Raw genomic sequence first — 27,850 nt, forward strand, 5'->3', positions numbered from 1 at the left:
TGAGGCCATTCAAACAAGTAACTTACAAAATATCTCTATTAATACTACACATATTGAAACTCGAAGTTTTATTTATCTGTGCGTAATAAACTACTCTTGAAATGAATTTCGATTGCTTATTTCCAACTTAGGTAGAAAACGTTGTTTTAAGTACCGTTTAGAGCCAGAGCTGTATTTTGTTCCTGTTGTGGATCAGCTGTATAGGTCGCTGTGTAGTTGCCAGTTTGTTTAGCCATCTGGCGACGCCGGCGAAAAATACTTGTCAGGATTACAAGCAGAAGACAAACGAGTAATATTGGTATTACTGCAGCAGCAATAATGGTGCCCCTATCATCGGGTTGACGATCGACATGTTTAACATATCCGATGTCAAAATGTAACTTCCCTGCTTGCACCTGATGATAAATAATAAAACCTATTTTAAGCATATACACTAAGCACTGTACTGACTACAAGCTGGAGTACCCGTCCCCAGAACGGTAGTTATGTAAGTTCGTGATTAATGAAAGGTTATCTTAGTACATGAAAAGTTGCTTCTTTTATATATAGTTGTAGAAATTTCCAGTAAATAATCGCAAAACCTAAAATGTGAAACCGTAAATTTGCATGTATTCCTATATGGACCCAGTGAACTTCCATACCACATTTAATGAAAATTCATCCACACCCTGCGAAGTAGTAATACTGAGAGACAACAGACATTGCTAGTATATTCACGTAGATTACTTTCAATCTAGCATTACAGCTACGTAATAATGGTATTTTTTCATTATTCATTCAAACAACAGTATTGTTCAAGACAGATGATTTCAAGTGAAAACATCAGACAAAGATAGTACATAAAAAACATGTTTAATATTGATGGTGTTAAGCTGTTTAAATTAAACAAAGAAAAAACAACTCTTTTGGTTATAATATAATTAAAGTCACAATGATGGTTTTCAAACTAAGACCTGGTCCATCCTTAAAATACTAAGTGTAATACAGTTAAATAAAACCAACAGAATGGTAACAAGTACATGGCGGTATTTGATTTACTGTAATTACGAATTTAAAAGAAATTATATTCGTAACAATCTAGAGATTTAACGGGAAAAAAACTCATAATATTTATTACTCTAAGTAAAATTTTTTGCGTGATGTTCTGTTCCTCTACTATGCAATAACCAGAGCCCTGTTTCGGGATTTTGCACAAAAAAGCATAAGTAAATTCTAACAAGTGTTCACTTATTTTAATATTTGTTGTGCATAAATAGGTACAAGATATGAAATTGAGAATCGTACATCGTTCTTGGCTTTTTTCTTGTTCTCTCAGTCAATATACTTGTGATTATTCATTTGTTTCTTAGTACTCAAATACAAAGCTGCACAATGTGCTACCAATATACTGAGCCGCCAGGGATATCGAAACCGAATTTCAGTGTCACAAATCTACAGATTTACCGCTACATGTAACAACGCAATCAAAAAATGGTTATTTTATTCTTTCATGTCGCTCTGCAACGATTGTTTGTTTGTTTTTTAATTTCGCACAAAGCTACAAGAGGGCTATTTGTGCAAGCTGTACCTAATTTGGTAGTGTAAGATCACTACCCACCACCCACCGCCAACTCTTGGGCTACTCTTTTACCAACGAATAGTGGGATTGATCGTAACATTATAACGCCCCCCAAGGCTGAAAGGGCGAGCATGTTTGGCGCAACGGGGATGCGAACACGCGATCTTCAGATTACGAGTCGCACGCCTTAACACGTTTGGCCATGCCGGGCCCACGCTCTGCAATGAGCTTCAAAACTTATAAATGTAAAAATGAAGGTTCAGTTCCCGCGATTTGTACAGTACTGAAAGCCATTCTTATAGCTTTGAGCTCAAAACAAGACAATTAATCCAATTCATACTGTTGTAGACTATGTTTTTAATCCTGATATGTCTAGAAATTTTTTGTATCGTCGTTTGGCCAAACGGAAGTTTCACTTCATATCATGATCATTTTGTTTAACGTTGAAAATTTTCTGCAAGCTGTTAGAGCAGCATAAAATGCGAGTTACGTTATACTAAATGGATTATTTAGTAATAAGTAAACTAGCAAAAAATCTGTAACTTGTGTAAATTACTATAAAACACTACTTTAGTTTTGTAAATCTTAAGTTGTGTTTGCGACACAGTAACAGTGTCGTTTGTTTGTTTTGAATTTCGCGAAAAGCTACTAGAGGGATATCTGCGCTCGCTGTCCCTAATTTAGGAAGGCAGCTAGTCATCACCACCCATCGCCAAATCTTGAGCTATCCTTTTACCAACGAATAGTGGAGTTGACCATAACATTATAACGCCCCCCCCCCGGCTGAAAATGGCGAGCATGTTTGGTGTGACAGGGATTCAAACCCTCGACCCTCAGATTACGAGTCGAATGCCTTAACCACGTGGCTATGCCGGACCAACAGTGACTGAGGTACGAAAAGTAATGTACCTACAAAACAATTAGCAACTAAGTAAAAATATTAAGTCATTTCTAACGCTCTGTGAACAATGTGTTAATTATTAGACCTATAAAAATAATTATTTGCATAAAATAAAACCTGTAGTAGAACCTGTAGTAAAATAAAAAAAGATGCTTTCATTATTATTAAGTGGACCGTACTCTATATTATTTTACTAGACGGTCAAAAAGGAACCGCTCAACAACAAACACATCTTAACAATACCAACTAAATAGAGGAGTAAAATTTCATTTTATATTCATCGATTAAAAGCTCTCATGGCTGTTTTCATCATTTTAAATTAAAAATTGTTTTTACGAAAACAATTATATTTAAAGTAAAGATAAAATTTTATGTATGGATTTGTATGAGTGCTAATTTATTACATGAAAATTACTTTTTTATTGGCAAACCATAATCCATAGTAAAATTTAACTTGCTAATGCTACCTCCACTTTCTGGAGTTTTTTGAAATCAATTTCTGTCACGAGCAGGCAAAGTACACCAAAGCATTTCTTTTGTAACACGAGTTACATTGCAGGTGATATTTTCTCCAACAATGACAATCACATCTTTAGGTCCGTGTGCTAAATTCAGATTTTTACCCTGAAATAAAGAATAATAGTACATATTAGTGGGGAAAAAAAATAAGAAAAATCATCAGGGTGCGATACATTTTTCTACACTATTTGGTGGAATAAATAACAATGACTCAAAAACCTTTTATATTCAGAATTTAACGACATTTTACTGCCTTGACTTCACTTTTCTTTCTTTTTGTTGGTCAAGGTTGATTTCGTAAAATTCATTTATTTCAGTTAGCTATGAAATGTGAGGTTAAGATATACAATGGGGTAATATTTGCCCTGACACTTTTTACGAGTTGTACGCTAGTCACTCAACACAAAACATTGTTCAATCAAATTAAAAAGAAATTTTAAATTACAAATAAAAATACACAGGTCAAATATTCGTGATAAAATCACTACTGTCGAACCTGATTTCTTTATCAGGATTATTATGCTTTATGGTACTGTTTCGCTAGCTTTTGACGTTTGTTTGTTTGTTTTTTGAAATTTCGCGCAAAGCTACACGAAAACGTAGCTAGTCATCAACACCCACCGCCAACTCTTGGGCTACTCTTTTACCAATGAATAGTGGGATTTATCGTCACATTATAATGCCCCCACGGTTGAAAGGGCAAACATGTTTAGTGCGACGGGGATTCGAACCCGCGACCCTCAGATTACGAGTCGAACGCTTCAACCCACTTGGCCATGCTGGGTCTAAAATTATGAAAAAACGAAGCGCTTACCTCGAGAGTGAGTTGTTCTTCATCGACAGGAATATTTTGCACATTTTTTGTACCATCAAATGGGAAGTACTCGGGATCTGGATAGTACAGTAATTGTGACAGTTTTGGATAATGTTTAGGAAAGTTCCTGAATTCTTCAACACCGTCCATCAGGAATGCCATATGAGTTCGGACTGGTACAGAAACAGTAGGTGCATCAACTGATGAATTAGAAATACTGGGAGTTTCGCATAGCATCATTTCACCTTCCTGGTGCACTGTGCAATCCTTCAATAAAGGAGAAAATACATATACAAACCCTATTTTATTTTTAACCAGAACATAAAAATGCACGATAGTGAGAAAAGGATGCAGAATCTTAAAAAAATAAGCTAAGTGTTTTTTTTATCATTCGAAACTCACCGCTGAAAAACGGAATAACTAATTTACTTCGGAGTTTCGAGTTACTTTTAAATCCAAAAGACATTTTCTAAAATGTGCTTTTAATAAAATAAAATTCCCTTGACGTGACATCGTGAGACGTGAAATATTATATATAATTGAAACTATCTTTATTTCACGGATAGGAATGTTTCTGTGACACACACTACAATTGCATTAGATTGTCGATCCAGTCTATTGCGTGCATAATTACAGAGATCTAAAATCCTAAAATATTGGACTTAAAACGAAAATAATCATTAACTCCAACTGTTGGTTTTAAAAACCTTAAACAGACTTATACATACAGTTTGCTTTCCGTCCTCGCTTTTCCACGTAGTCCAGTAAGGGAATAAGTAATTTGATATGTGACACATACCAAATCTTTCTTTTCCTTTTAATTTCATCTGTTAAGCATTTCACCATAATTCTTTTAAATTCTTACACACGCGCTTACTGGTTTTAGATAAGGAAACTTAGTATGATATATGCTTGAACTACTTCATAAAACGATTGCCATAAGAGTATGCGGTGTAATGCGTAGCGATTTTAGAGACACCTAGAGGATGAGTTCTTTCTCTTAGATGTTTGTGGAACGACAATTGATGTTAGTGGTGCATGCGCTCTAAGAGAGATAACACTATTGTTTTCCTATATTGTCATCATTCCCTCTATTAATTTTGAGACTTAATTATTTGTATCTGGCTCACAGCTCTCGCCATTCAACGTTCACTACTGTCTTGTATCTACGTGGACTTGTCTCTTTTGGTTGTTTTCAAAGAGACAATAATTATTTTGTACTTTGACTTTACACATTATTCGGTTTCTTTGTTTCAATTCAGTCAGAGTCACTACTCAGTGATTCAGCGGTTAAGTCTAAGAGACTGTAACGTTAAAAACTTGTTTTCGATACACAAGATGTGTACATCACAGATACACCATTGTGTAGCTTTTGAAATGACGAGAAACCCACTTGAAGTAAACAATTTTAACCTGAAAATGACTTAAGAATGTTGAAACTTTGTTCTTTGCTTCGTTTTGGTAAAAGTGTTAATAGCCATACCAGCCGTCCTGAGATACATTGTGAAGCTTTGTGCTTAATGAAGTTAACGATAAACAAACTGATAAAAATAGTCAGTAATGTAGTTTAACTGGATATATTTGTTCCTTTCATTCTGATATTTAAGATAGGTATTCTTATTTGTATGACAAACATTGCACCTGAAAATACTAGAGGAATATGAACTTCCATTTTTGTAGACTATAAGCCAATTCTGTAGGAACATAAGCAATTATTAAACTATTAGCAACGATTTTATTGAACAAACTACAAAAAAGGTGGTTTTAGATAGGTCTTTTATATTTATTAATATTTTGTCAATATTTTATTCGAATAAATAAATTCTGGCCATCTGATGAGCACAACATACCACATTACGGTTTATTGCAAACTATCAACAGAAAAACACAATTGCAGAACAACATACAATATGTTTTAAGTTACAAAACTGCATAATGGGCTATCTTCACTGTACCAATTGCCGCCTGTCGTGCCCGAATTTAACATCATAAACCCTCACGCTTACTGAAAAGCCATCAGGTAGGTAATCAAAATGAAGTTTATGACGAACGAGAATTATAAAAATGTACCACCCACACATACGCCACTTAAAATCGATAACAACTCATTATTTTTACTCAATTACAAATAAGACATTGAAGTAGTTAACATAAAACATAACATGTTCAAATTTTTCAAACACACTGAAGATATAATCAAAGCGCATAGTGAAAAACAAAAGTTTACAAGAATCTGGACATCTTTCTAACCAGAGCTCCTTGTCACGATACTATCATTGTTAGCCATTGTAGACACAAAACCCGAATGTATGTTTACTACATCCTTATAATCACAACTTTTCCCATAAAAGTGATTTGTAGATAGTATACACAACGACTTCAACTCCTTCACGAGCATGTGTACACACATCTCCCCCTCAAGAGTGCCACCATTTGAGACTGAAATATTTACTCATATAAGAAAAAGGTATTCCCCTTCAAACTTCCCAAAGTTTGCTAGTTTCAAGGGCGAACATGTTCGGCAACGAGTTTCGATTATACGACCCACAGATTGCACTGATCACCAGGCCATGAGAAGCTCTGGGTCAGAAGGAAATTGAATTTTTCTTCATAGGCTGATTGTAAATAGTCTACCGCTAAAGAACGATCACATTAATAAATGAATCATTTGTCATTTGTTACCACATTCATGAATCACGCGTGAGGCTTCAAATAAGGCGCGTGCGTATTTAAATGTAAAAATTAAGACTGAACCTTCTTATGTGATAGCGCCTTTGTGGACTGAAAATTGGAAGACATTTATTGTTTCGTTTTAACTTTTGCTTAGCGTTCGCGGCAGACAAAGAATCTCTTTTTCTCTTTTAGTTTTGATAAACCATCGGAGTTCGTAGATGGCGTTACTGTCTGCGATTAATTTCATTTAATAGCAACTCGGGAATACCATCAAGAAATATTACTTGTTCTTGTATGTTCTCTGTTATCATTATCATTCGAACCTCTGGTTAGGTGTGTGTAAGAAATGTTTCATACATCACAACTACAAAATGATAACGGACAGTAACATATAACGCGGTTAATCAATCATGTAACAAAAAATGAAAACGTCTGATTTAGAGGAACTGTGTACATAAACGCCATGAGTCCCCATCTTTTATTATTGTAGACAATGTTTCCGGATGAGATAATTTTGCTTCGTTTGACCATACCTCCATTTTACTTAACCGAATAGAGAAAGTGCGTCACAGTCAACCCTAATATTTTCAATTTTGTTTTCATTCTATCACTACCAGTGAGCCCCATATATTGCATTATATTAGGTAATCTTATATTTTTACCTATCACACCATTCCGTGTAAAGAAATGACCAAACTTTGTAAGATCACTCACCTTCTAGTAAAATACATAGGAAACTCCAATTTAATGTATAACTAGCTTTAAAAGGTCTGTTAAAAACACACAGGGCCCCTTTGTAAAATTCTATGGTAAACAAGGAACGCTGCTTCTAGTAACAAGTGAAATCGTGTTACAAACACGTACGTTCAATAACTTTAGCACATGATATGACATTAATTTGTGTCGAAAGGCTCGCAAAGAAAAACTTAATGTTATTACCTCAGTTTTCTTTTAAATAATTAATCTTCTTTTAACTAATTGAATCATTAATTCCACTTGTACGATTTCGTCTTTGAAGCAAAAGATTGCACATAAACACAAGACAAACATGTTAACGATTTCACGTATCAAGAATACGGCTTAGGTGAGGAAAAATATCTCAGGTAACAATTAATTTAATCTCTACATACATTTTCAATTCTCATGCATTAAGAATTAACGCTCGAATAATTTATCTGTATTTTGTTTACTTCTTTTCAATGTCTAAAATCGTTTCACAGCTTTGAGTCGGTTCGTAACTTTATAACATTAGATACCTTCTGCACCTCAACAAGTGTTATGATAGAAAAATTGTTCATTATATTGAATTTAAAATCCATGAATCCTGACAGTTCGTGCAGATGTTTTTCACTTTTAATAATTCGCGAATATTATCAAGAAAACTACAACACAAGTTTGGTCTATAACTGGAACAGAGACGCACCTGTTGTAATTCCTTTAAATGTCCAGTTACTGATGATGTTATCCTGATGATGATCTTTGGATGAGCTATGCTGTGGAAGTTTTTCCCTCTTATAATAAGTGTAGTACCTCCACTGGAAATAAATAAAACGAAATAAGCATACAAAATAACTGTACAAAAACAAGTTTCATTTGCGTGCGCCATTTATAATCTTTTCATGTCAGGCCCGATTGAATATGCTTTTATCAAACATTAGGAACTCCCAGTCAATGTACTCAGCTGATAAGTCGAAAGATAAAACATTAATAATAATAATAAACTTTAAAACTAGTCCTGCTTAAAGCATTTACATTTTTCTACATTTTCTGTATAAAGAACTACTTCATCTTATGTACTTTTATTTACATGTATTAAAATTACGGTTTAAAATATAACAGAAACATTCACCTAGAGTAATTATTAGAATCTTAGCTTCTTTGGGTTACTTTATATTGAATAAAGGCAAGAAATACATTAATTTATTTAAAATGTCAGATAATATTCAATGAAAAAAAACTAAGCATTTTTTTTTACCCAAAATACTACTAAATACAAACTTTTTAGAAGTTAAGCGTGGAACAGATGCAAATATAATTTTTATACACACATACTACAAAACTAGAATAATTTGTCAGTATTTTCCTTCTCCATACCTCTCAGTAGTAACTTTAGGAGTAATTGAGTGAATTTCTGGGTCTCCCATGTACAAGAAGAACTTGCTTATCTGCTTCAAGTCATTGTGGCTTCCATTTGTATTCTCCCCATATTCGAGTACCAGAACGTCATCTATCTCCAATGTCACATACCAAGGTTTGTTTTCGGTAGAAACGTTTTCAGAGTTTCCAGTATAAAATTCAATCTCGTTGTTCGTCGTTCTACGAAAGAAAATAATTCTAACTTCGTAGTGCATTCTTCTAAAGAACAAACACGTAGGTCTGGATAAGACCTACCAGAAGCTAGATGGCCAACTCTTCTGCTTGAGGTTTATACGTGATCCGAGACCATTGTATGTCATAGTACTTTAAGCATAATCATATATTTTATACAAATTTAAAATAAACTGTTAAAAGAAACCAGTGAAAATAAAAATATCTCCACTCACTCTCGCCCTGTTTCTCATTATATAAAAAATGATGCATTATTATAACATATACTCAGTGGTCACTTTATTAGATACACCTGCTCTTTAACGCAAATAGCTAAACAGCGAATCATGTGGTTGCAACTCAATATATAAAGCATACAGATATGGTCAAGAGGTTCAGTTGTTGTTCAACCAAACGTTAGAATGTGGAAGATGCGTGATCTAAATGACTTTACCGTGGAATGATTGTTGATGCCAGACGTGGTGGTACTCGGTAGTAGATAGGTGTACCTAGTAAAGTGGCTTCTGAGTGTAAAAAGCTTGGAAATTTGTTTGTTTGATAAACCTGTCAACAACATCTCTCAAGTTTCCATTATGACTGATTAATTTTCAGTATCTTGGGCTAACGAAATAGAAAAGAAATTATTAGTATTTTAATCCTTTTGGCTTTCTTGCACTTTCATATTAAGACAAAGAAGTAAAATAAATTCATAATATTGCAAAACATAGTTTAGCTTTCGTCATTCTTACCTAATCTCCTTGCATGTAATGGGACCCACTCTAATTTTTCTCTTTAATCCGATGTCCAAATTCTTCCCATACATTATCACTTTAGTTCCACCCGATAAAGGCCCTTGAGAAGGATAGACTCCGAAAACAACAGGAATCTAAAGAAATATTAGTGAATGTACAGGACCGTATAAAATCAATACTACTACTTCAGCAAACATATATGTATTTATAGTAGGCCTAACGATACGTACGGTTACTTGTTACTTAGTTTCCATTACGTCTAGACACATTTATTTACTCTGTTCTTTCTATAATGTTTCCACTAAGTAAATATTATTTTGTTTTGCAGATTTTATCCATTTTCCTCCTCAGCATTTATAGAGATATGAACTATCTCTCTAATTTATAAAGCATTACTGTCTTGTTTTAATGCACTCTTCACTTTGACTGGGCCCGACATGGCCAAGCCCGTAAGGCGCGCGACTCGTAATCCGCGGGTTCGCGCCCGCGTCGCGCTAAACATGCTCGCCCTCCCAGCCGTGGGGGCGTATTAATGTGACGGTCAATCTCACTTTTCGTTGGTAAAAGAGTAGCCCAAAAGTTGGCGGTGGGTGGTGATGACTAGCTGCCTTCCCTCTAGTCTTACACTGCTAAATTAGGGACGGCTAGCACAGATAGCCCTCGAGTAGCTTTGTGCGAAATTCCAAAAAAACAAAAACAAACAAACACTGACTGATTTTTCGTCATAAACAAAAATTCATTCTCACTTTGTTTCGTACTTTGCTTAGTTTATTTTTTCAATTAAATCAGCCAGAAAATATTTTATATCTTTTCCTGCAGTTCCTCCTGGTATTGCAGCTACTATTCTTACTTTTAATGTCAATCAGTGCACTTGAGAATAACAGGAACAAATCATACAGTAAATTACGTCTTTATGGCTTATCAATTCAAGTGTGTCTTCTACTTAAAAAAAAAAAGTTGCGAAACATTTACAAAAAAAAACAAACCTGCCATCTGCAATACACGTGTTTAAAAATGTTATCTTAAATATCTAGTACCTTTAGCATTGTTTTATAAACAGCTTTTGACACTTAGAAACCAGAAACCTTTTTTCATTGCAACGTAGCAAGCAAGACATTATTCTTGGGAAACATAGTGCTTGAATTTTAAAGAACTTAGAAAAGAAATTATAACAAACTTGGAAATGGTTTCTCTTTAAAAAAAAATATGACAAGCTTTGGAAATGGTTTCTCCTTAAAATGATAAATTATAACAAACTTGGAAATGGTTTCTCCTTAAAAAAAGAAATTATAACAAACTTGGAAATGGTATCTCCTTCAAAAAAAGAAATTATAACAAGCTTGGAAATGGTTTCTCCTTAAAAAAAGAAATTATAACAAGCTTGGAAATGGTTTCTCCTTAAAAAAAAAAGAAATTATAACAAGCTTGGAAATGGTTTCTCCTTAAAAAAAAGAAATTATAACAAGCTTGGAAATGGTTTCTCCTTAAAATAAAAGTGTGGGAAAGGTCCAAAAGAAATTCCGTGTGATTCGTAGTGATTTTTTATTGCAAAATAAACAGATATGAAAATAAGGTCTAACATTGAGACGTGGACACACCACAGGAGTCTGAATTGGTAAAAATTCCTTAAAAAAGATCCAATCCAACATCGTTTTAAAATCTCATGGGCACACATGTGCACCAAGCTTCATTTGGCAAGTTAAACAGTGCGACGACTATCGTCTTCTTGCATTGTCTTGAATTATGTAGATACAACAATGAGACACAGTGTTTGCTTTTTCACTCGAGGCATGTTTATTATTGGAAATGAAAAACCATTGTAGTAGTATGGAAAAAAAAATTTCAAAAAAATATTACAGAAACTTCCTTCGGAAAACAAAATGATATTTCACAAGAAAGTCACCTTTAAACTTTTTGCATTCAAAAACCCCGGATACAGTTAATTTGTTACAGACTCAAAAAGTCTCTTGTTAAAATCTATATAGATATGTAGCTTAGAATTATAATGTTGTATAGTTTTACGTATGACAAGATTATGATGCTGCGAATTCTGGTGTTGTAACCTAGTTCCAATACGACATTAATAAATGAATAATTAAAACAAATGTACTGTTGACGCTACAAATTTGTCTGAAGTTTTAAGCACAATATCTGCAACTGATTGCTTAAAAAACTTACAATCTTATGACTAACCTTGTAGCTGTAATCACTTGTGGAAGTGGTTGTTCCTCTAATATCATAGTGCACAGAATTCCATGATAAGTCCAACACCGTAATCTCGATTGGTCCTGTCTTTTCTTTCTGAATTCTTTTGGTTTTACAATGCAACCTGGATTGTTAGGTTTCGTTACATTTCATATAATAAAGTAATAAAAAATTTAATAACACTTGATGCGTTATGAAAAAATGTTTTAGACTTCATGGCCACAATGACAAAAATATTTTCTTACTCGTCTGATAATGAATATATTCGTTTAATTAAGACTGGTATTTTAGAATGTTACTCACAGTGTTTCAAGGCTTGAGACTAAAAGTTAAGTAGCCCCCTATATTTACAAATTCAAAATCAGTCAGTGTCTATTCCAAAATTATTTGCTGATTTTAATCCATTTTGTGTTTGATTATTGAACCATGCACTCGCACCTCTTCCACACATATTGAATCCTAAAAGGGGGGAATAAGTTAACAGCTTCCCCCTCACTCCAACTATGAGCAATTCAAAATTAAATTGCGTTAACGTTATACATTTGATAATTCTTCATTTTGCATTCCACTTCCAGGAGAACATTAAATGTGATCCACGATAAACAAAAGACAAATAATCACGTTCAATCCATAGATATCTATCTACACTTGAGTCCTTTATCCTGAGAAGAATGGACATGGACAAATTTAATGCCTTTCAAATATAATAATGTAACGTCTCATGCGTAAAAGTAACCTGAACTATTTAGAAATATGGACATTTATTTGTCCCGGCATGGATGGCCAAGCGATTAAGGCACTCGACTCGTAATCCGAGGTTCGCGGGTTCGAATCCTCGTCATACAAAACATGCTTGCCCTTTCAGCCGTGGAAGCGTTGTAATGTGATGCTTAATTCCACTAACTGTTTGTAACAGAGTAGCCCAAGAGAGGGTGGTGATGACTAGCTGCCTTTCCTCTAGTCTTACACTACTAAGCTAGGGACAGCTAACGCAGATAGCCCTCGTGTAGCTTTGCGCGAAATTAAAAAAACAAACAAAAAACAATTATACTTTCGGTTCATTCAATGTTTCAGTGATTCTTTATCCCATGAGGGTTTTGCTTAATATTTACAACAAATTATGTTGAAAAAAGTTTATATTTAATACCTGTTCTTATGAACAAAGCTACAGAAAATACTATCTGTACTCTATCCACTGTAAGTATCCAAACCTAAATTTGTAACGATATAAACTTAAAAACTTATTGCTGGGCGACGTGGGGGCCTAAATTTTAGGAAAACTCTATTACGCATTTTAATGGCAGCTGTGTATTTAGTTGTTATTACTTTAGTGAAAAACAGCAAAATTGGCTACATTTGCTCTGTCCAGTCCATAACCTTACCGCTACACCCACCGGGGACCCATGTATTTGAATGATGGAAATGTATCATATGATTAAATGTGATTTCTATACTATTAAAATAACCAAAACATTCAAATATACTTATCAGTACACTAAGTGTGATTATAGCGCTGTCGCATATAGAACATTTGAAACGTTTTACTTAAGAAATATTGTTTCAGTTCTTCTCGTAATATTTTCTTTAATACCAAGAGTATAATATCAAAGGTACAGTACAAACTGCATGATACTTTACGCGCATTATGACAATAATATTGTTCAATAACAACACAGAATTACCAATAATCAAAGCTACAAACTGGGTCTACTAGTAAACAATGTTGAAACTTTGTCTCATCATAGCTGCTTTAATAATGAAGTAAACAAATAACCAAACGTGGCCTTAACTGAGGGTTACTCTTATTTTGTTTGTTTAATTTGACGTAAAGCTGCATGAAGACTATCTGCGCTAGCTGTCCCTAGCTTAGCAGTGTAAGACTAGAGGGAAGGCAGCTAGTCATCCCCATCCACTGTCAACTCTTAGACTACTTTTTTACCAACGAATAGTGGGATTGACCGTGACATAATAACACCCCCACGGCTTATAGGCGAACATGTTGGTGTGACGGCGATTGGAACCCGCGACCCGCAGGTTGCGAGTCGAATGCCTTAACCACCTGGCCATGCTGAGCTCGGGTTAGTCTTAATAATGATGTAACAGCTAACAAAATGTGGCTTTAATAATGAAGTGACAACTAATAAAATGTGGCCTTAATCAATTTTTTTTTTTAAACGAACGTTTAAACTTGGACACATATGATTACGAAATGAAAGGATAAATACCAAGTACAAATAAGAAACATTCACTAAACTTACCTATTTATTGTATGTACCTGAATGTCGCATATTTCACCAGCAACTCTCACACTAATGTTTTCATTAGGAGTTGAACCAAAATTATTTCCTTCAATGGTGATGAGAGTACCGCCTTCTATTGATCCATTTAGTGGAAAAAACTGAAAAAAATTCCAAATATGTAGATAAAATAGCCCTTGTTCTCTTAATATTTACTGAATACGTACCCAATAGTGTCCTGTATTATCACCAGCGCTCTTTTTTATAGTCTTACATAGATACGTAACAGTGCTTTCCATAGTCACCGGTTTTATACAAGTATGTTGGTGTTCTGCATTATCACAAATTTTACGTGCGTAGTCATATCCTTGAATATCATTCGGAAAGGGGCTCTTCATTATTATCAGTATCACAAACGTGCGTAACAGTATTGTGTGTTGTCACCAGTTTTACGTTGTATGTTACAGCGTTATACACTATCTTCTGTTTGACTTACGTTAATTAGAGCGTTCTGCACTGTCACCAGTTTTTACAGAACCAAGCGCTCTCGTTCATGCTCTTGTGCACTTTTTAGAATAGCTTCTGGAAGTTTTTTATACGAGAAATTCATGTTCAAATGTGCATTAAACCACAGTGTTAAAACTACCATCCTCTTTGTCATTATTTACATTAATACATTAGTTTCATTTTTAACCCATTACAATAATTGTTAAGCGAAATATAATGTTTGTACACTAAAGGATTACTCGTGTCAATAAAAAAAAATTATGTGTTCACCTTGTTAACTGATGGTGGGCAAGTCATCGCTGAAAAGTTAGCATTACAATCTTCTCTAACAGAACAATGTGTTCCACACCAACCACACTGCAGTGGGTCTGGCTTTGTAAGACAAGAATGGCAGTCCTCATAAAACATACAGGAACTAACTGGAATCTTCACTATCTATAAATATAAGCATGATATTTTAGTAATAGTAAAATTAGAAAACAAAATGGTTTTAATTTAAATCTTTTATAGTTTCGAATTTGATAACTAGCTGTTTTCATATTTATGTCCATTTCGTACCTGAACTTAAAATGCACTGAAATCAAGCACTAAAGAGAAAACACTTTCTGTAGAACTCAAGAAACGTCAAGTATTTAATAAACTTAGACTGCTTGAATACAAAGGTTTTTAAATAAATAATAAATATATTTTTTCTTGAAATATTAGATCCGAAAAATATATACATTTTTTTTTTTTTACATTTTGGTAAGAATTTTGTTTGTTTGTTTTGAATTTCGCGCAATGCTACACAAGGGCTATCTGCATTAGACATGCATAATTTAGCAAAGAAAGACTGTAGGAAAGGCAACTAGTCATCACCACCCACTGCCAACTCCTGGGGTACTCTTTTTACCAACGAATAGTGGGATTGACTTTCACATTATAGGGCCCCCACGACTAAAAGAGCGAGCACGTTTGATGTAACGTGGATTCGAACCTGCAACAATCGGATTTTTTAGACGGAAGCACAATATGTTTTTCTTTTTGGTAATTGAGTAAAATTTTTTATGTTATCAAAAATGTTTTTTTTTCGCGTTGTCAAAGTTAAGTAGTTATGGATATAAATATCGTTCTTAACCATATATATTCTAGATCAACATTTCTCTTACGAGTCATGTCCGAAATATTTGTTTTTTAAATATGACTTGCAGAATAATATGTATCCTTCGTAAAATTAAATTAATATAAATTAGAAGCCTTTATCTTTTAAAAAGGTTTTAATATGCACGAAATATATATTTTTTCAAAACATAAACTTTGATATTTTTGTGGGTCTACGAACAAATTTTAAATTAAAAGGTTACTAGGTGAAAAGGTCATCAGGTTACCTAAACTTTGAGAACCGCTGTTTTAGATTCAAAAATTCTTTTTTTCACATAATGAAAACATTTTTTTATTAAACAAAAAATATCAATATAAAAAATCAACCCATAACACAATTCAGGGTACGAGCGAAAAATGTGAAATAAAAATACTGTGACGTTATTTTTCAATTGGACAATGACACACACCTGGTTTCCACTAATAGCATATAGATTATTTCCTGACGGGTCAAAGGCAGTTGATGGTCGTACTGATCGATCAGTGGAGTTAGGAGCAGCAATGTTTACCTTCAGTAAAATTTCGTTTGTTTTATCAGAATTATATACAAGCTGAAAAGAGAAAAAAAAATATATATGTAATATATATATACATACACATATAATGTACTTATATGTGCGTGTGTGCCTTTATAAGCCCCTAAGTTCTATCCTCCAGTGGGACATCTGTACGTTTACGGACTAACAACGATAGAATCCGAGATTTGATTCACCGATTTTGCTTTGTTCTAAAATAAATCCTACGTTTTATCACATATAAGTTATCAATAGTTTAAATACATTAACAGCTTTCAAAATAAAATAACAATTTTAAGATTATATAGAACTGATAAAGCATTTCGTATATATTGTTATATAAGTTTCAAATAAAACTACTTTCCTTTGGAGTGAGTTCCGTTAACCATGTTCTAAAAAATTAAGGTAACGTTAAGTTACTTGGTTTTCCATAGAGCCGGTTGACTCTATATGTAGGGATGGTCAAGATACTTAATAGTCATAATTCAAAAACGTACGTTAAAAAATCAACAGTAACAACGAGTTTTGTTTTAAAAAATGATCAAACCAGAAAGTGACCAACCAACCAAACTTTTCATTTTTCTTCTTGTTATTTTAATCGAGATAACACTACAGATAGTTTGTCATTAACCTTAGTTTAAGCTTAAATCCACTCTACGTGTTTCTGGACAGTGCATAATATCATCGTTTAGTTGTAATAACTAGTAGTTGTTTCTTTTAAATCATAATTCTAGTCTAAACGATGTTACCATTACTCCCTTGAAATTAGTTGTTGTTTTTTACAGAAATATGGTGTTACTTTAAAACGTTTAAGTAATTGGTAAGACAGTAATTATCAACCAAGAATAGATGAACATTGAAAGACTGTAACATGTAGTGGATTCCTGATGCTTCTTAAACTATACAATCTTTGTCTTTAGTAAGCCACCCCTCTATTATGTTTGAAGGAATAAAAAATTAAAACACATTATATTAATTTTTATTACATACAATTATAGAGTACACTAAGTTTCAGTCAGGGAAAAAATCATAAAACAAATAACTTTTTATATTAAATGATATAAAAAATGTAGGGGTGTTACAGCTATAATAGATCGTCCCTACATGACTTTCAATATTAGAATTTAACGTTTCACTCAGAATGTATATTTGACTATAATATTACTGCAGTTGGAACTTTATATTCTTCACTGTTAGTATACAGTTGGTTTATCATACTATAATGGTTATGTCACAGTTGGCATCAGTGCAGTGTGATTAAGAGGTTAGGACTTACGTACAAGGAAAAACAAGATAAATCAAAATATGTCTAAATTATTACAAACTCTGGCTACGAGGTCGGTTCAATTGACCGACTACATAACCATTTTGTACTCATTAATTATACAGTGTAACATTAAATTTCAATATTAAAAGTCATGTAGGAATGATCGATGTACAATTGTATCATCCCTATATTCTTGTTTGCATTATTTTTAGCATTACGTTCCTACATCATTTTACATTTACATTTTTTTGTTTCTTGTATTGCAGGGTCGTCACATTCTAACTTCCCCCTTACTTTTAAGTGAAAATTTCAGATTTTCCTGACCTACACAACATACTTGATATTTCAGCTTTTACTAACATTTCAATTGTCTCCCAGTGGGACAGCAGTAAAACTACGAACTTATAGTGCTCAAATCTGGGGTTCGATTTCGCGAGGTGGAAACAATTGATAACCTAGCATGGCTTTCCTCTCAAACAAACACCTCTTAATTAATACCAGTTTAGCTCGTAATCTGGTTATCAAGGATAGTAAGAACTTCAGAACATACGTACTTTGGACTGCTATAGAAAAAAAATATTCATACAAGGACACTGCAACTTGATGGCATGTAGCAAAACAAAATAAATAAATATTTATTTATTAAAGAATATTTAATCTAACCTGTCATGTTTCAAGTGTATTTGTAGATGTATCAAAGGACAATTGTTTAAGAGTAATTACACATCACAAACACACGTGCGAATGAAAAAACCAGGAGAGGCGTTTTCCATACATCCAGTTGCATCAACCATCCAGTGTATCTCCTCAGCTAATTTATTCATTTAACACAATAGCTTGTTATTTATATTTAGTAACCTTAGTTTTATCATACTTTTCCTGTTTGTTTAGTCACTCAACCATAGTCTCATTACATCTGCCTAATAATGTCGATAAAAATCCGTTTCTGTCGTCATTTATAGTTTAAAATTTCTTAATACTTAGAAAGTACGAAGAATTTAAAATGTTGATAAATAACAGTTGAAGAAACTTGATAGACCGAGCGCGTTTGGAAGTTAGATCTTCTTCCAGAGGTGAAATAGGTAAATTTAAGGGGTTTTACCTAAAGAAAACCTATACATCAATATTCAAATATCTAGCACATAAAAACGTTATAGTGAGAAACGAAAAGCCAGGAAAACTAATTCCATAATTCACGTTTCCAAATAACTAAAGGTTCAAACGAAAGGTTCTTTTTAACTGTAATTTTTACTTCTCCAAAAAATTTCCTTTATTTCCAAAAAATAAAGTCGAGATTAAAACACAAGATGAAATATATTTTTTTTGTACTTTAACATCGTGTAAGAGAACTAGGTATAAACATAAAGAAGTTAATCAACTAACTTACGATCTCTAATACGAACATAATTTTCAAAATCGTAAGAAGTAATAACCTCTGTTCATGAAACAATACAAGCAAGATGATCCACTTTTCTTTACACTAAAATATATCTATAAACAATGATGCAAATAGGCAACACAATTAAAATATTTTGTTTACATATTCAACCTCCAGTCATTTTAAGATACAACTTAAGGTATGTCGACGTGAAATTCAGACATAATTTTGACACAAATTGAACCGATATACGTTTCTTTCGATGGTATGGCCATTGAATTTTACTTAAATTCTCTGTTATCTCTTCTGTCTCATGAAAAACGACTTACTGTTTGGAATTTCTATGCTTGTCTATTTCCGTTTTGTCACAAATAGACCAAATAATTCCTAATTAACGTACATATAAAATTATGATGTACCTGTGTAAGTGTTTATAACATGATGTGCAATAATCAAATTATGAAATTAAAATGGATTTTTAGGGATCTCATCACTTGAAAAATCAATACTTGGAAATACTTTAGAACTACCCAGATGTTTTTCTAGTTCTTTGTTTTCTTTTCGGTGTGTATATTAATATTTACGTTCCACGTGCAAGAAAGCAACTTTATAAGAACAACAATGACAGGTATAATTGTACTTGAACACAAACAACATTTAACGATAGGTCGTTCTAAACAACAAATAACAGTTTTTGATCTAAAATAATCTTTAGTAGTAGCATCTAATATTCTCAGGCATGGTCAGGTAGGAATAAAACGTTTTCTTCATGAAATAAGGTAAAATAAAAAATAAATTGAATTATTTATTATTCTGGAAAGACGTTAAAATACAGTGCTGTGCAAAAGTGTTACGATAAAGTCACAAATTAGATTTCAGGCTATTTTCAAAGAACAATGGAAGGTAAGTCACTGATGAAACGTCAGAATTCTATTAATCTTCATATTTAGTACAAGAAACTCGGTAGAAGCGCACAAGTTTAATAAACAGTTAATATTTTGTGTCGCTCCCTTTTGCTTTAATAACTACAGACAGTCTTTCAGACATTATTGCAATATATTTAATCAAAGTGTTTATTGAAATTTTACTCCAAATGTCTCTAATACACTCCCATAAAGTTTCTTTGAAAGTTTCTTATCTATCAAATCCCAGATCTGCTCAATTAGGTTCAGATTGGAGCTCTGTGGGGGGGCATTGCATAATTTGAATAACTCCAAAAGCTTCTTTCTTATCTAAGTAATTTCTGCATAGGATGGATGAGTGTTTGGAATCATTTTCTTTTTGGTAGTAGAATCCTCAATAATGCACAAATTACTAGGTATAACATATCAAATGGTACTTGCGCTGGTGAATTATTCCACCTATTATGCACATTTTTATTGTCGCCTAGGCAGAAAAACCCCCTCAAACTATCACACTGCATCCAAATGCTTTATGGTACATGTTATCTTTCCCCTTCTTTTCCGCTAAGAACACAATCTAAGATTAGAACCAAATATTTCAAACTTGAATTTATCTGTCTATAGCATCCTTTTTTCAATCATCAACAGTCCAGTATTGTACTTTCGGGAAATTTCTTTCTCTTGACAATAGCACAGTACTGTACATTATTAATATCGAAAATTAACTAGTAATAAACGATGGTTTTAAACAGTTCTATAAAACCAAGCTTATGTATTCCACGACAATACCGATATATACAAATATACATGTACATCTCATGTTTAAAATAATTTCCTAAAACATACGGACTTCCATTGTTTACTCACAAAAATAAATGTATAATTTGAAATTAAAACGTACAACATCATTGGTCTCAATAAAACATAAATTTGGTTTTAAAAGCAATACTGTTTGTTTTAAATTGTTCATTATTGAGAAAAACAACACATTACTATTGATTTCAGAACAAGTTTCAAGAGCGTTAAATAAACTAAAATTCATTATTTCGAATACTATATTCATTTTACATGTTTATTTAGAGCGAAACGAAATGAAATTGAAAAAAAACGTTTTGAATAAAACTTCCTAAATTGAAAAGGTGAATTCCATAGATTTTATCATAGTAACAAGTAATGATCCAGCCTTGAAATAAACGTGTTAAAAGAAGGAGAAAGGGTAAGGGTACTAGGACTGAAGGTGTTTCCTGAAGGTATTAGTAATTCAGTATTACCAAATACAACCCTAGCATATCCTTCAAGAATACCCAACCAGTGAGTTTAACAATAGTGCAACGTTGGTTTTCCAACTCAGGAAAAACATGTGTCCAGCTAGTTTTAATGTCAACTCAACATACACTGAAAATGCTATGGTCTTTATATTAACGTTTTATTTTTTATTATACAAATGAAAAAAAACCAACACACGTGTTTCAAAGTAATATTATGCTTTAAGACACATTTGTTTCAACACATGATGATAAATGTTGTGGGAGGGTTAAGCATCCTCAGTTTTCTCAGCTAAATTTAAGTAAATAGATAGTAAGAACAAAATATAGCTTAAATTAGGGAAAAATATTTTTCCCCAAATATTCCGTTTAGACAGCAAATGAAAAATCAAAATATTTGACATTAGATTACTCTTAATCTGTTGTTTATTTCACCGTAATGGAGATGTAATTAATTTGTAGCCAGTCTTAACCAGTAACTTATGTGGAATTAACATTAACTTAACTCTTTTCTTTTTTTTTTGTATTGCTATTAATTGTTTCATTACAAATTCTTTTTTCCTTTTTCTTACGTCATCATCTCAATAATTTTATTAATCTTCATACATTTGTTTCCTTTGCTTTTAAAATCAATTTCGTCAGTTTCGTCTTACACTTTTGTGTTACATGGAACACAATAGAAAATGATTAATGTTAAAACATTTTTAAACATAATTAGCTTTATAAAATTTAAGTAATCAATACAACACGTGAATGTAGAACTAAACCGTTTTATTTTGTAAAATTGAATTAATAGTTTGTTTCGATAGATATCCACCACTTTCAACTGTAATTTTAGGCACAACTATAGTGGTGCCACCAGGCACAAGAATGCAAAGGATATTAGCAAATAAAATTTAAATACGTTTTGAAAACTTTTCTGTATGTGAGAGAAAATATAGACGTCAGTAAAGAATAACGTTCTCGAGAGTTAAATCCGCTGCTAGATGACCATTCAATAAAGAAAAAACACAAGTATTACTGTGACTTGTAAAACATTTAGTATTGCCCAACATGCTCTATGTATACTTCTTCTGATACAATCATATATATTTAACACCGTTAATATATCCAAATACGTATGGAAATATTCGTAAAAGTCGTATATTTGTCACTATACGGTCAATCTTAACTTGATTTAAATATGTATGACCCTTTTTTAACGGTGTTAGAATATATATCGCCTTAAAAACGATAACCCTGTCCAAACTTGTAATAGTAATCGATTATATAAAATACTGATACTCCTTTCAAACACATACAAAACTGCAATCTAACTCATTATATAAAACTTAAAGTCAAGTTAATATTTCCCATAATAATACAAAACGTTTTACCTTAAGCAAATTGCCGTCTTCTGTACCTATCCAGGTAACCATTCTTCTATTCTGTGTCATCACAGTTATGCTGGTCACGTGATGACGCATGTGTCCTCGAAAGTCTCCGTTTAAGCTATCTGCTATTTTAATATAACGATTCCAGCCTGATCCGCAAAAATTTTCATCAACGTGATCGCCCTGCTATAAAGTTAAAAAAAAAAAGAGTAATATGGAATACTGAGTTATAACATTTTTCGTGATATTAGTATTTAATATTTTCAACCTGAACGATGCCAAATGCGACACAAACGAAACTACTGACCAGGGAAAACAAAACAATTACACACCACCGCCACGCATGCAGCCCGGAACGTTAACCTCTAAACCGCGTCTGTTTGTTTGTTTGTTTTGAATTTCGCGCAAAGCTACTTGAGGGCTATCTGCGCTAGCCATCCCTAATTTAGCAGTGTAAGACTAGAGGGAACGCAGCTAGTCATCACCACCCACCGCCAACTCTTGACTACTCTTTACCAACGAATAGTGGGATTGGCCGTATCATTGTAACGTCCCCACGGTTGAAAAGGCGAGCATGTTTGGTACGACGGGGATGCGAACCTGCGACCCTCAGATTAGGAGTCGCACGCCTTAACCCACCTGGCCATGCCGGGCCGACCGCGTCTGATTTTGTGAAGTTTAGTAACCTTGACAGAAAATATGCATACGCTACTAGACAAATAGTTTTTGCGTATTTCTTATATAAAACTCTGAGCTACAAAACAATTTATATATAACATTTGGTGAAGGATATCATGATATATTATACGCACTGTAATTTGTTCTTGAACTGATAAAGAGAAAGATCTATGGAAAAAAGAAAAAGTTACTTAATCATGAAAATGTTTAATGTTTGTTGTTTGGTACGATAAATAAAACAATGACGGAACATTACTGTTAGTTTAGATATTTGCACAAAGCTACACAAAGGCTATCTGCGCTAGTTGTTCCTTATTTTGAGATAATCAAATATGGGTCAGTGCCTACCACCAACTATTTGACAACTCTACCCTTTTTTTAATTTTTTATGTTAACACGACGCAAACATTGCACCCTTGGATCCACAGTCCGACATGCTAACCAATAAGCCGCTCCCGGCTCTTGGGTGAACATGTTCTAGAATACCAGTGAGCTGACTGAAGTAAACCACAATAGGGTTTCGCAATGCACAATTATAAACTCTGACATACGAATAATATGCATATCAGTTTGGTATCTCTCTTACAAAAGTTCCTCGGTACATCAACAGTTAGTTTACAAATCACAAAGCTAAGATCTTGGGTTCTATTCCTCGTGGTGGACAGAGCACAAACAACTCATTGTGTAAGTTTCCTCTTAAAACAAAACAAAAATTATTTGAGAACATAGATCTGCTGTTCGTGTATGTGGTACACAAACATAAACACGACAATTCTATACACACTTGTAAACACATGGTTATGGAACAAGTTAGTTGGCCTATTCTAACATCCGTACATTGAGATATAATAATTACAAAACTACAACGTTTAGTAATCAAAGTAATGAGACAATAGGAGAAGTGATCCCATAGCCAAAAATAATGATCCAAGTAAAAACTGATCTGGAGATTTGCATACTGAAAATAAAAAAAACAGCACAAAACTTGTCATAACTGATTAAAGAAATTCCTAACAAGTTATATTTTAATTACACATCACAAAGAAGTTATCAGCTTTGGCTTTGATGGAACTCGTAATAGTGCCACGCAACACCTGTTGAAGTTGTGGTGTAAATTAGAGAATCGTCGGTCGCTACTGAGGAAAGAAATATTCAGAGGAAATGCAGCACCAGTCAAGTTGCCAAGCCAACAAGACTTCCACAGTCAACCACTTGGAAAATCATGTGTAAGATACTGAGACCTTATCCTACAAGTTATAAATCACCCTTGAACTGATACAAGAACATTTGAACATTGTACTCCAATCCCGGGTTTCAGTAGAAACCAGCAGCACTTGTCTGAGCAATGTTATTAACTGACATGACTCACTTTTATCCCTTTGTCCAAACTAACACCACCTGTAAAGAATACGCTCCACGTGTCTTCATACAAGGGCCTTTCCATAATGAAATGGTACAGTATAACATACTTTCACGAATCGCACTTATTATTAAAACAACTGACCAGCACAGTTTCCACAAAGTTTGAGTCATTGATTTACCATAACACGTCCACCATACCAACATATACCACACCAATGCAATCTTGAAAATTTGAAGTATTATTCAGCTGTGCATCTCATTCTCTCATGAATGCAAGCAATAATAGGCACAAATGATAAATTAACTAACATTATTATGTTGGCTGTGTGAATCTAGCGATCAGTGCCCTCTAATTACAATTATATTAAACACCGGAATAGTCTTTCCCACTGTCTCATTGGTTTGCCTATTAAATATGATATTCCCGTGTTTTGATTATTAGTTTCAAATTATGGACATCAGTATAAGACGATTCACTTCAAATATTATAAAGTACCATGTAAAGAACTGCAAAACACATTCTCATTAATTAAATTAAATAATAGCAACAAGGTCATCTTAAACTTATTCAGCAAGGTATAAATCAGGTAATAGCTCGTTAAAGGTAAAACGTCACCTATTCCTATAATGGCTATCATTCAAATATCAGGTCATCCCATAAGTAATGTCCGAAAATTTAATACAGGAAGTGTATCATCATTTCTGTCTTTGTTGAAGGCTTTAATGACTAAAATATGTAGTAGGACGTGTATAAAAATGTTCAGACAAATAAAAGAAACTAACCCAACTCCACTTCCTCAGATCGTTAATGAAATAAATTCTTATGAAGATGGATGTGTCTGAGGAGCACATTAGGCATATAATGCTTTATGAGTTTAAAAAAGGCAATAGTACAGCAGAAACTACACGAAACATTCAAGGTGTTTATGGTGCAGGGTCTCGTAATGAAAGAGAATGTCGAAGATGGTTTCAGAAGTTCAGATCAGGTGAGTACAGCTTAAGTGATGCGCAATGTTCAGGTCGTCCTGTTGAGTTTAATGATGGCTTGCTGCTGGCTGCACTTGATTAATATTGTGATCTAACAGTTAAATAACTAGCACAGAAGCTTAATTCAACCCTTCAACAGTTCACCGTCATCTGCAACAGCTTGGAAAAGTGTCAAAACTTGGAAAATGGGTCCCCCAAGGTTTGACAGAAGCCAACTTTAGAGCAAGAGTGGACATTTGCGCTTCTCTGCACTCTCGTGAACGTAACTCACCTTTTTTTGGACAGTTAAGTAACTGGAGATGAAAAATAGATATATTATAAAAATGTTAAGCGCCGCAGACAATGGCTCAGTGCAGACAAATTAGCTAAAGCACAGCCCAAAATGGACCTCCACTCTAGGAGTAGTGTTAAGTGTTTGGTGGGATATTGTTAGCGTGATCCATTTTGAGTTTTGTTATTCAGTGTAACAATTACATCAGACTTCTACTTTCAATAGTTAGAGTGCTTAAATGTTGCACTGAAAGAAAAAAGCCTGTTTTGATCAATCGTAAATGTGTTGTGTTACACCAGTCACTTCTGCAAAAACTGATGATGGTTTGGTTTTTGAAATTTCGCACAAAGCTACTCGAGGGCTATCTGTGCTAGCCGTCCCTAATTTAGCAGTGTAAGACTAGAGGGAAGGCAGCTAGTCATCACCACCCACCGCCAACTCTTGGGCTACTATTTTACCAACGAATAGTGGGATTGACCGTCACATTATAACGCCCCCACGGCTGGGAGGGCGGGCATGTTTATGCGACTCGGGCGCGAACCCGCGACCCTCAGATTACGAAGCGCACGCCTTAACGCGCTAGGCCATGCCAATCTCAAAACTGAAGAACTACATTAGGAAAACTTCCACATCCACCTTATTTTCAGACCTTTCCCCATCTGATTATCATCTATTCCGAAGTCTGCAGAACTATCTTGATGGAAAAGAGCTTGAAACACATGAAGATGTCAAAACTACCCTCTCTCTATTCTTTTTCTCCAAACCCCAAGAATTTTATAGAAGTGGCATTTAGAAGCTTGTGAATCGTTGGTAGGAAGTAATTAATAATAATGGAACATACATTATTTATTAAGTAACATTAAAAGCGTTTGAAATCCTTTCTATTTTCGGAACCGAAAATCGGACATTACTTAAAGGATGACCTGATAGATTGCATGGTCACGCTCAGTTAAAACATTACCTGTTTCACCCCTGTAGATAAACAGATAAAAATTGACTGGACCGAACAGCTAAAGTATTTGGTTATGAATATGATGTTAACATCACCCATTTTGCTCCTACAGATAAAGTTGTAGATTACAGATATGAAATTGTAACGTTATCTTCTATAGAACTGAAGCTAGAATAGTAAAATACAGATGTGAAACTGAAACGTCATCTTCTACAACCATAAAGTTAAATACTAGAGTACACATGGGAAATTAAAACGTCATCTTGTACAACCCTAAGGCTATTATAGTAGATTACAGATCGGAAATTAAAACGTCACCTGCTACAGTCCTACAGCTGAAGTAATAGACTACAAATATTTAACTACAGATGTGAAGTTTAAACGTCATCATATACACATCTACAGACTTAAAAGATATACTACATGTGTTATGGTAAAACCGTTGTCTACTTAGCTCCAACAAATAGAACTTTAGGTTACAAATCACAATAAGAACATACATTTAAATAACTGTTGTTTTTCTCGGCCCAACAGTTAGATTATTAGATACATGTTATGTTAAACCTGTGATATTTTACACTTCTTCCACCTAAAGCAGTTGACTGAAGAAGAGAAGTTGAAACATTATATATTTCATCCCTACATCAAAGATATGTTTCGCATGCAATTTTTAAACATTTAAGCACTTGGTCCACTTCATTGCACGTTAGTACATCATCACTCAGCATTTGAACACTTAAGACAATCTACATTGGCATTTATTCTGCTGAAGTTTTGTTTGCACCGTTACATCTTTTAAATTATCTGTGTTATTATCTATTATTAGTGGCGATTATGATATACCTTTAGAAAATTTGTCAACACGGGTGGTGTGTCCTCACACTTTGAAAACAATACTTAAAATTCCTAAAAATATTTATTGTAACTTTATTTTTTTAACCATACTGTATCAAAACTTACAGTTTAGTAGTGTGTTATCAGGACCATGTTAAAGGTAAAGCAGAAGTGCTAGCTGCACCAGGAGACAATTTGGAAAACCTAACTAAAGGACAATTTGAATTTTTTATGCATTCTATGCGCTTGTATTTTAGGGGAGGTGGGGAGAAAGCTATTATACCCCCAGGCCCCATCTGACCTATATACGTCTCTGCGTGTTATTCTAAAGTCATTTATTATTATTTTTAAATGACGGGCTTGGTTTAGTCGTTAGTGAATATGGACTTTGAATTAGAGAGTTCATGGTTCGAGACCCATTGTAACAAAAACATACTTTCCAGTTTGGAACCG

The 27,850-nt window shown here is 33.7% G+C and overlaps 1 protein-coding gene across 1 annotated transcript in view; it reads right to left on the minus strand.

The window, feature by feature from the left end:
* The window catches only part of LOC143236324 (hepatocyte growth factor receptor-like), a 38,831-nt gene extending 14,396 nt beyond the window's left edge, over positions 1-24,435 (minus strand). Inside the window, exons 1-12 of the mRNA XM_076474601.1 lie at positions 24,361-24,435; positions 22,317-22,499; positions 16,024-16,164; positions 14,744-14,908; positions 13,988-14,127; positions 11,718-11,853; positions 9,522-9,658; positions 8,560-8,781; positions 7,889-8,000; positions 3,793-4,059; positions 2,955-3,083; positions 155-449 (exon numbers count right to left, since the gene is read on the minus strand). Of these exons, the coding sequence (XP_076330716.1) occupies positions 155-449; positions 2,955-3,083; positions 3,793-4,059; positions 7,889-8,000; positions 8,560-8,781; positions 9,522-9,658; positions 11,718-11,853; positions 13,988-14,127; positions 14,744-14,908; positions 16,024-16,164; positions 22,317-22,499; positions 24,361-24,435 (2,002 nt within the window). The remainder of the gene's footprint in view (positions 1-154; positions 450-2,954; positions 3,084-3,792; positions 4,060-7,888; positions 8,001-8,559; positions 8,782-9,521; positions 9,659-11,717; positions 11,854-13,987; positions 14,128-14,743; positions 14,909-16,023; positions 16,165-22,316; positions 22,500-24,360) is intronic.
* Positions 24,436-27,850: the final 3,415 nt, after the last annotated feature.

This window comes from Tachypleus tridentatus, chromosome 13, assembly GCF_004210375.1.
Source record: "Tachypleus tridentatus isolate NWPU-2018 chromosome 13, ASM421037v1, whole genome shotgun sequence".
Lineage (NCBI taxonomy): Eukaryota > Metazoa > Arthropoda > Merostomata > Xiphosura > Limulidae > Tachypleus > Tachypleus tridentatus.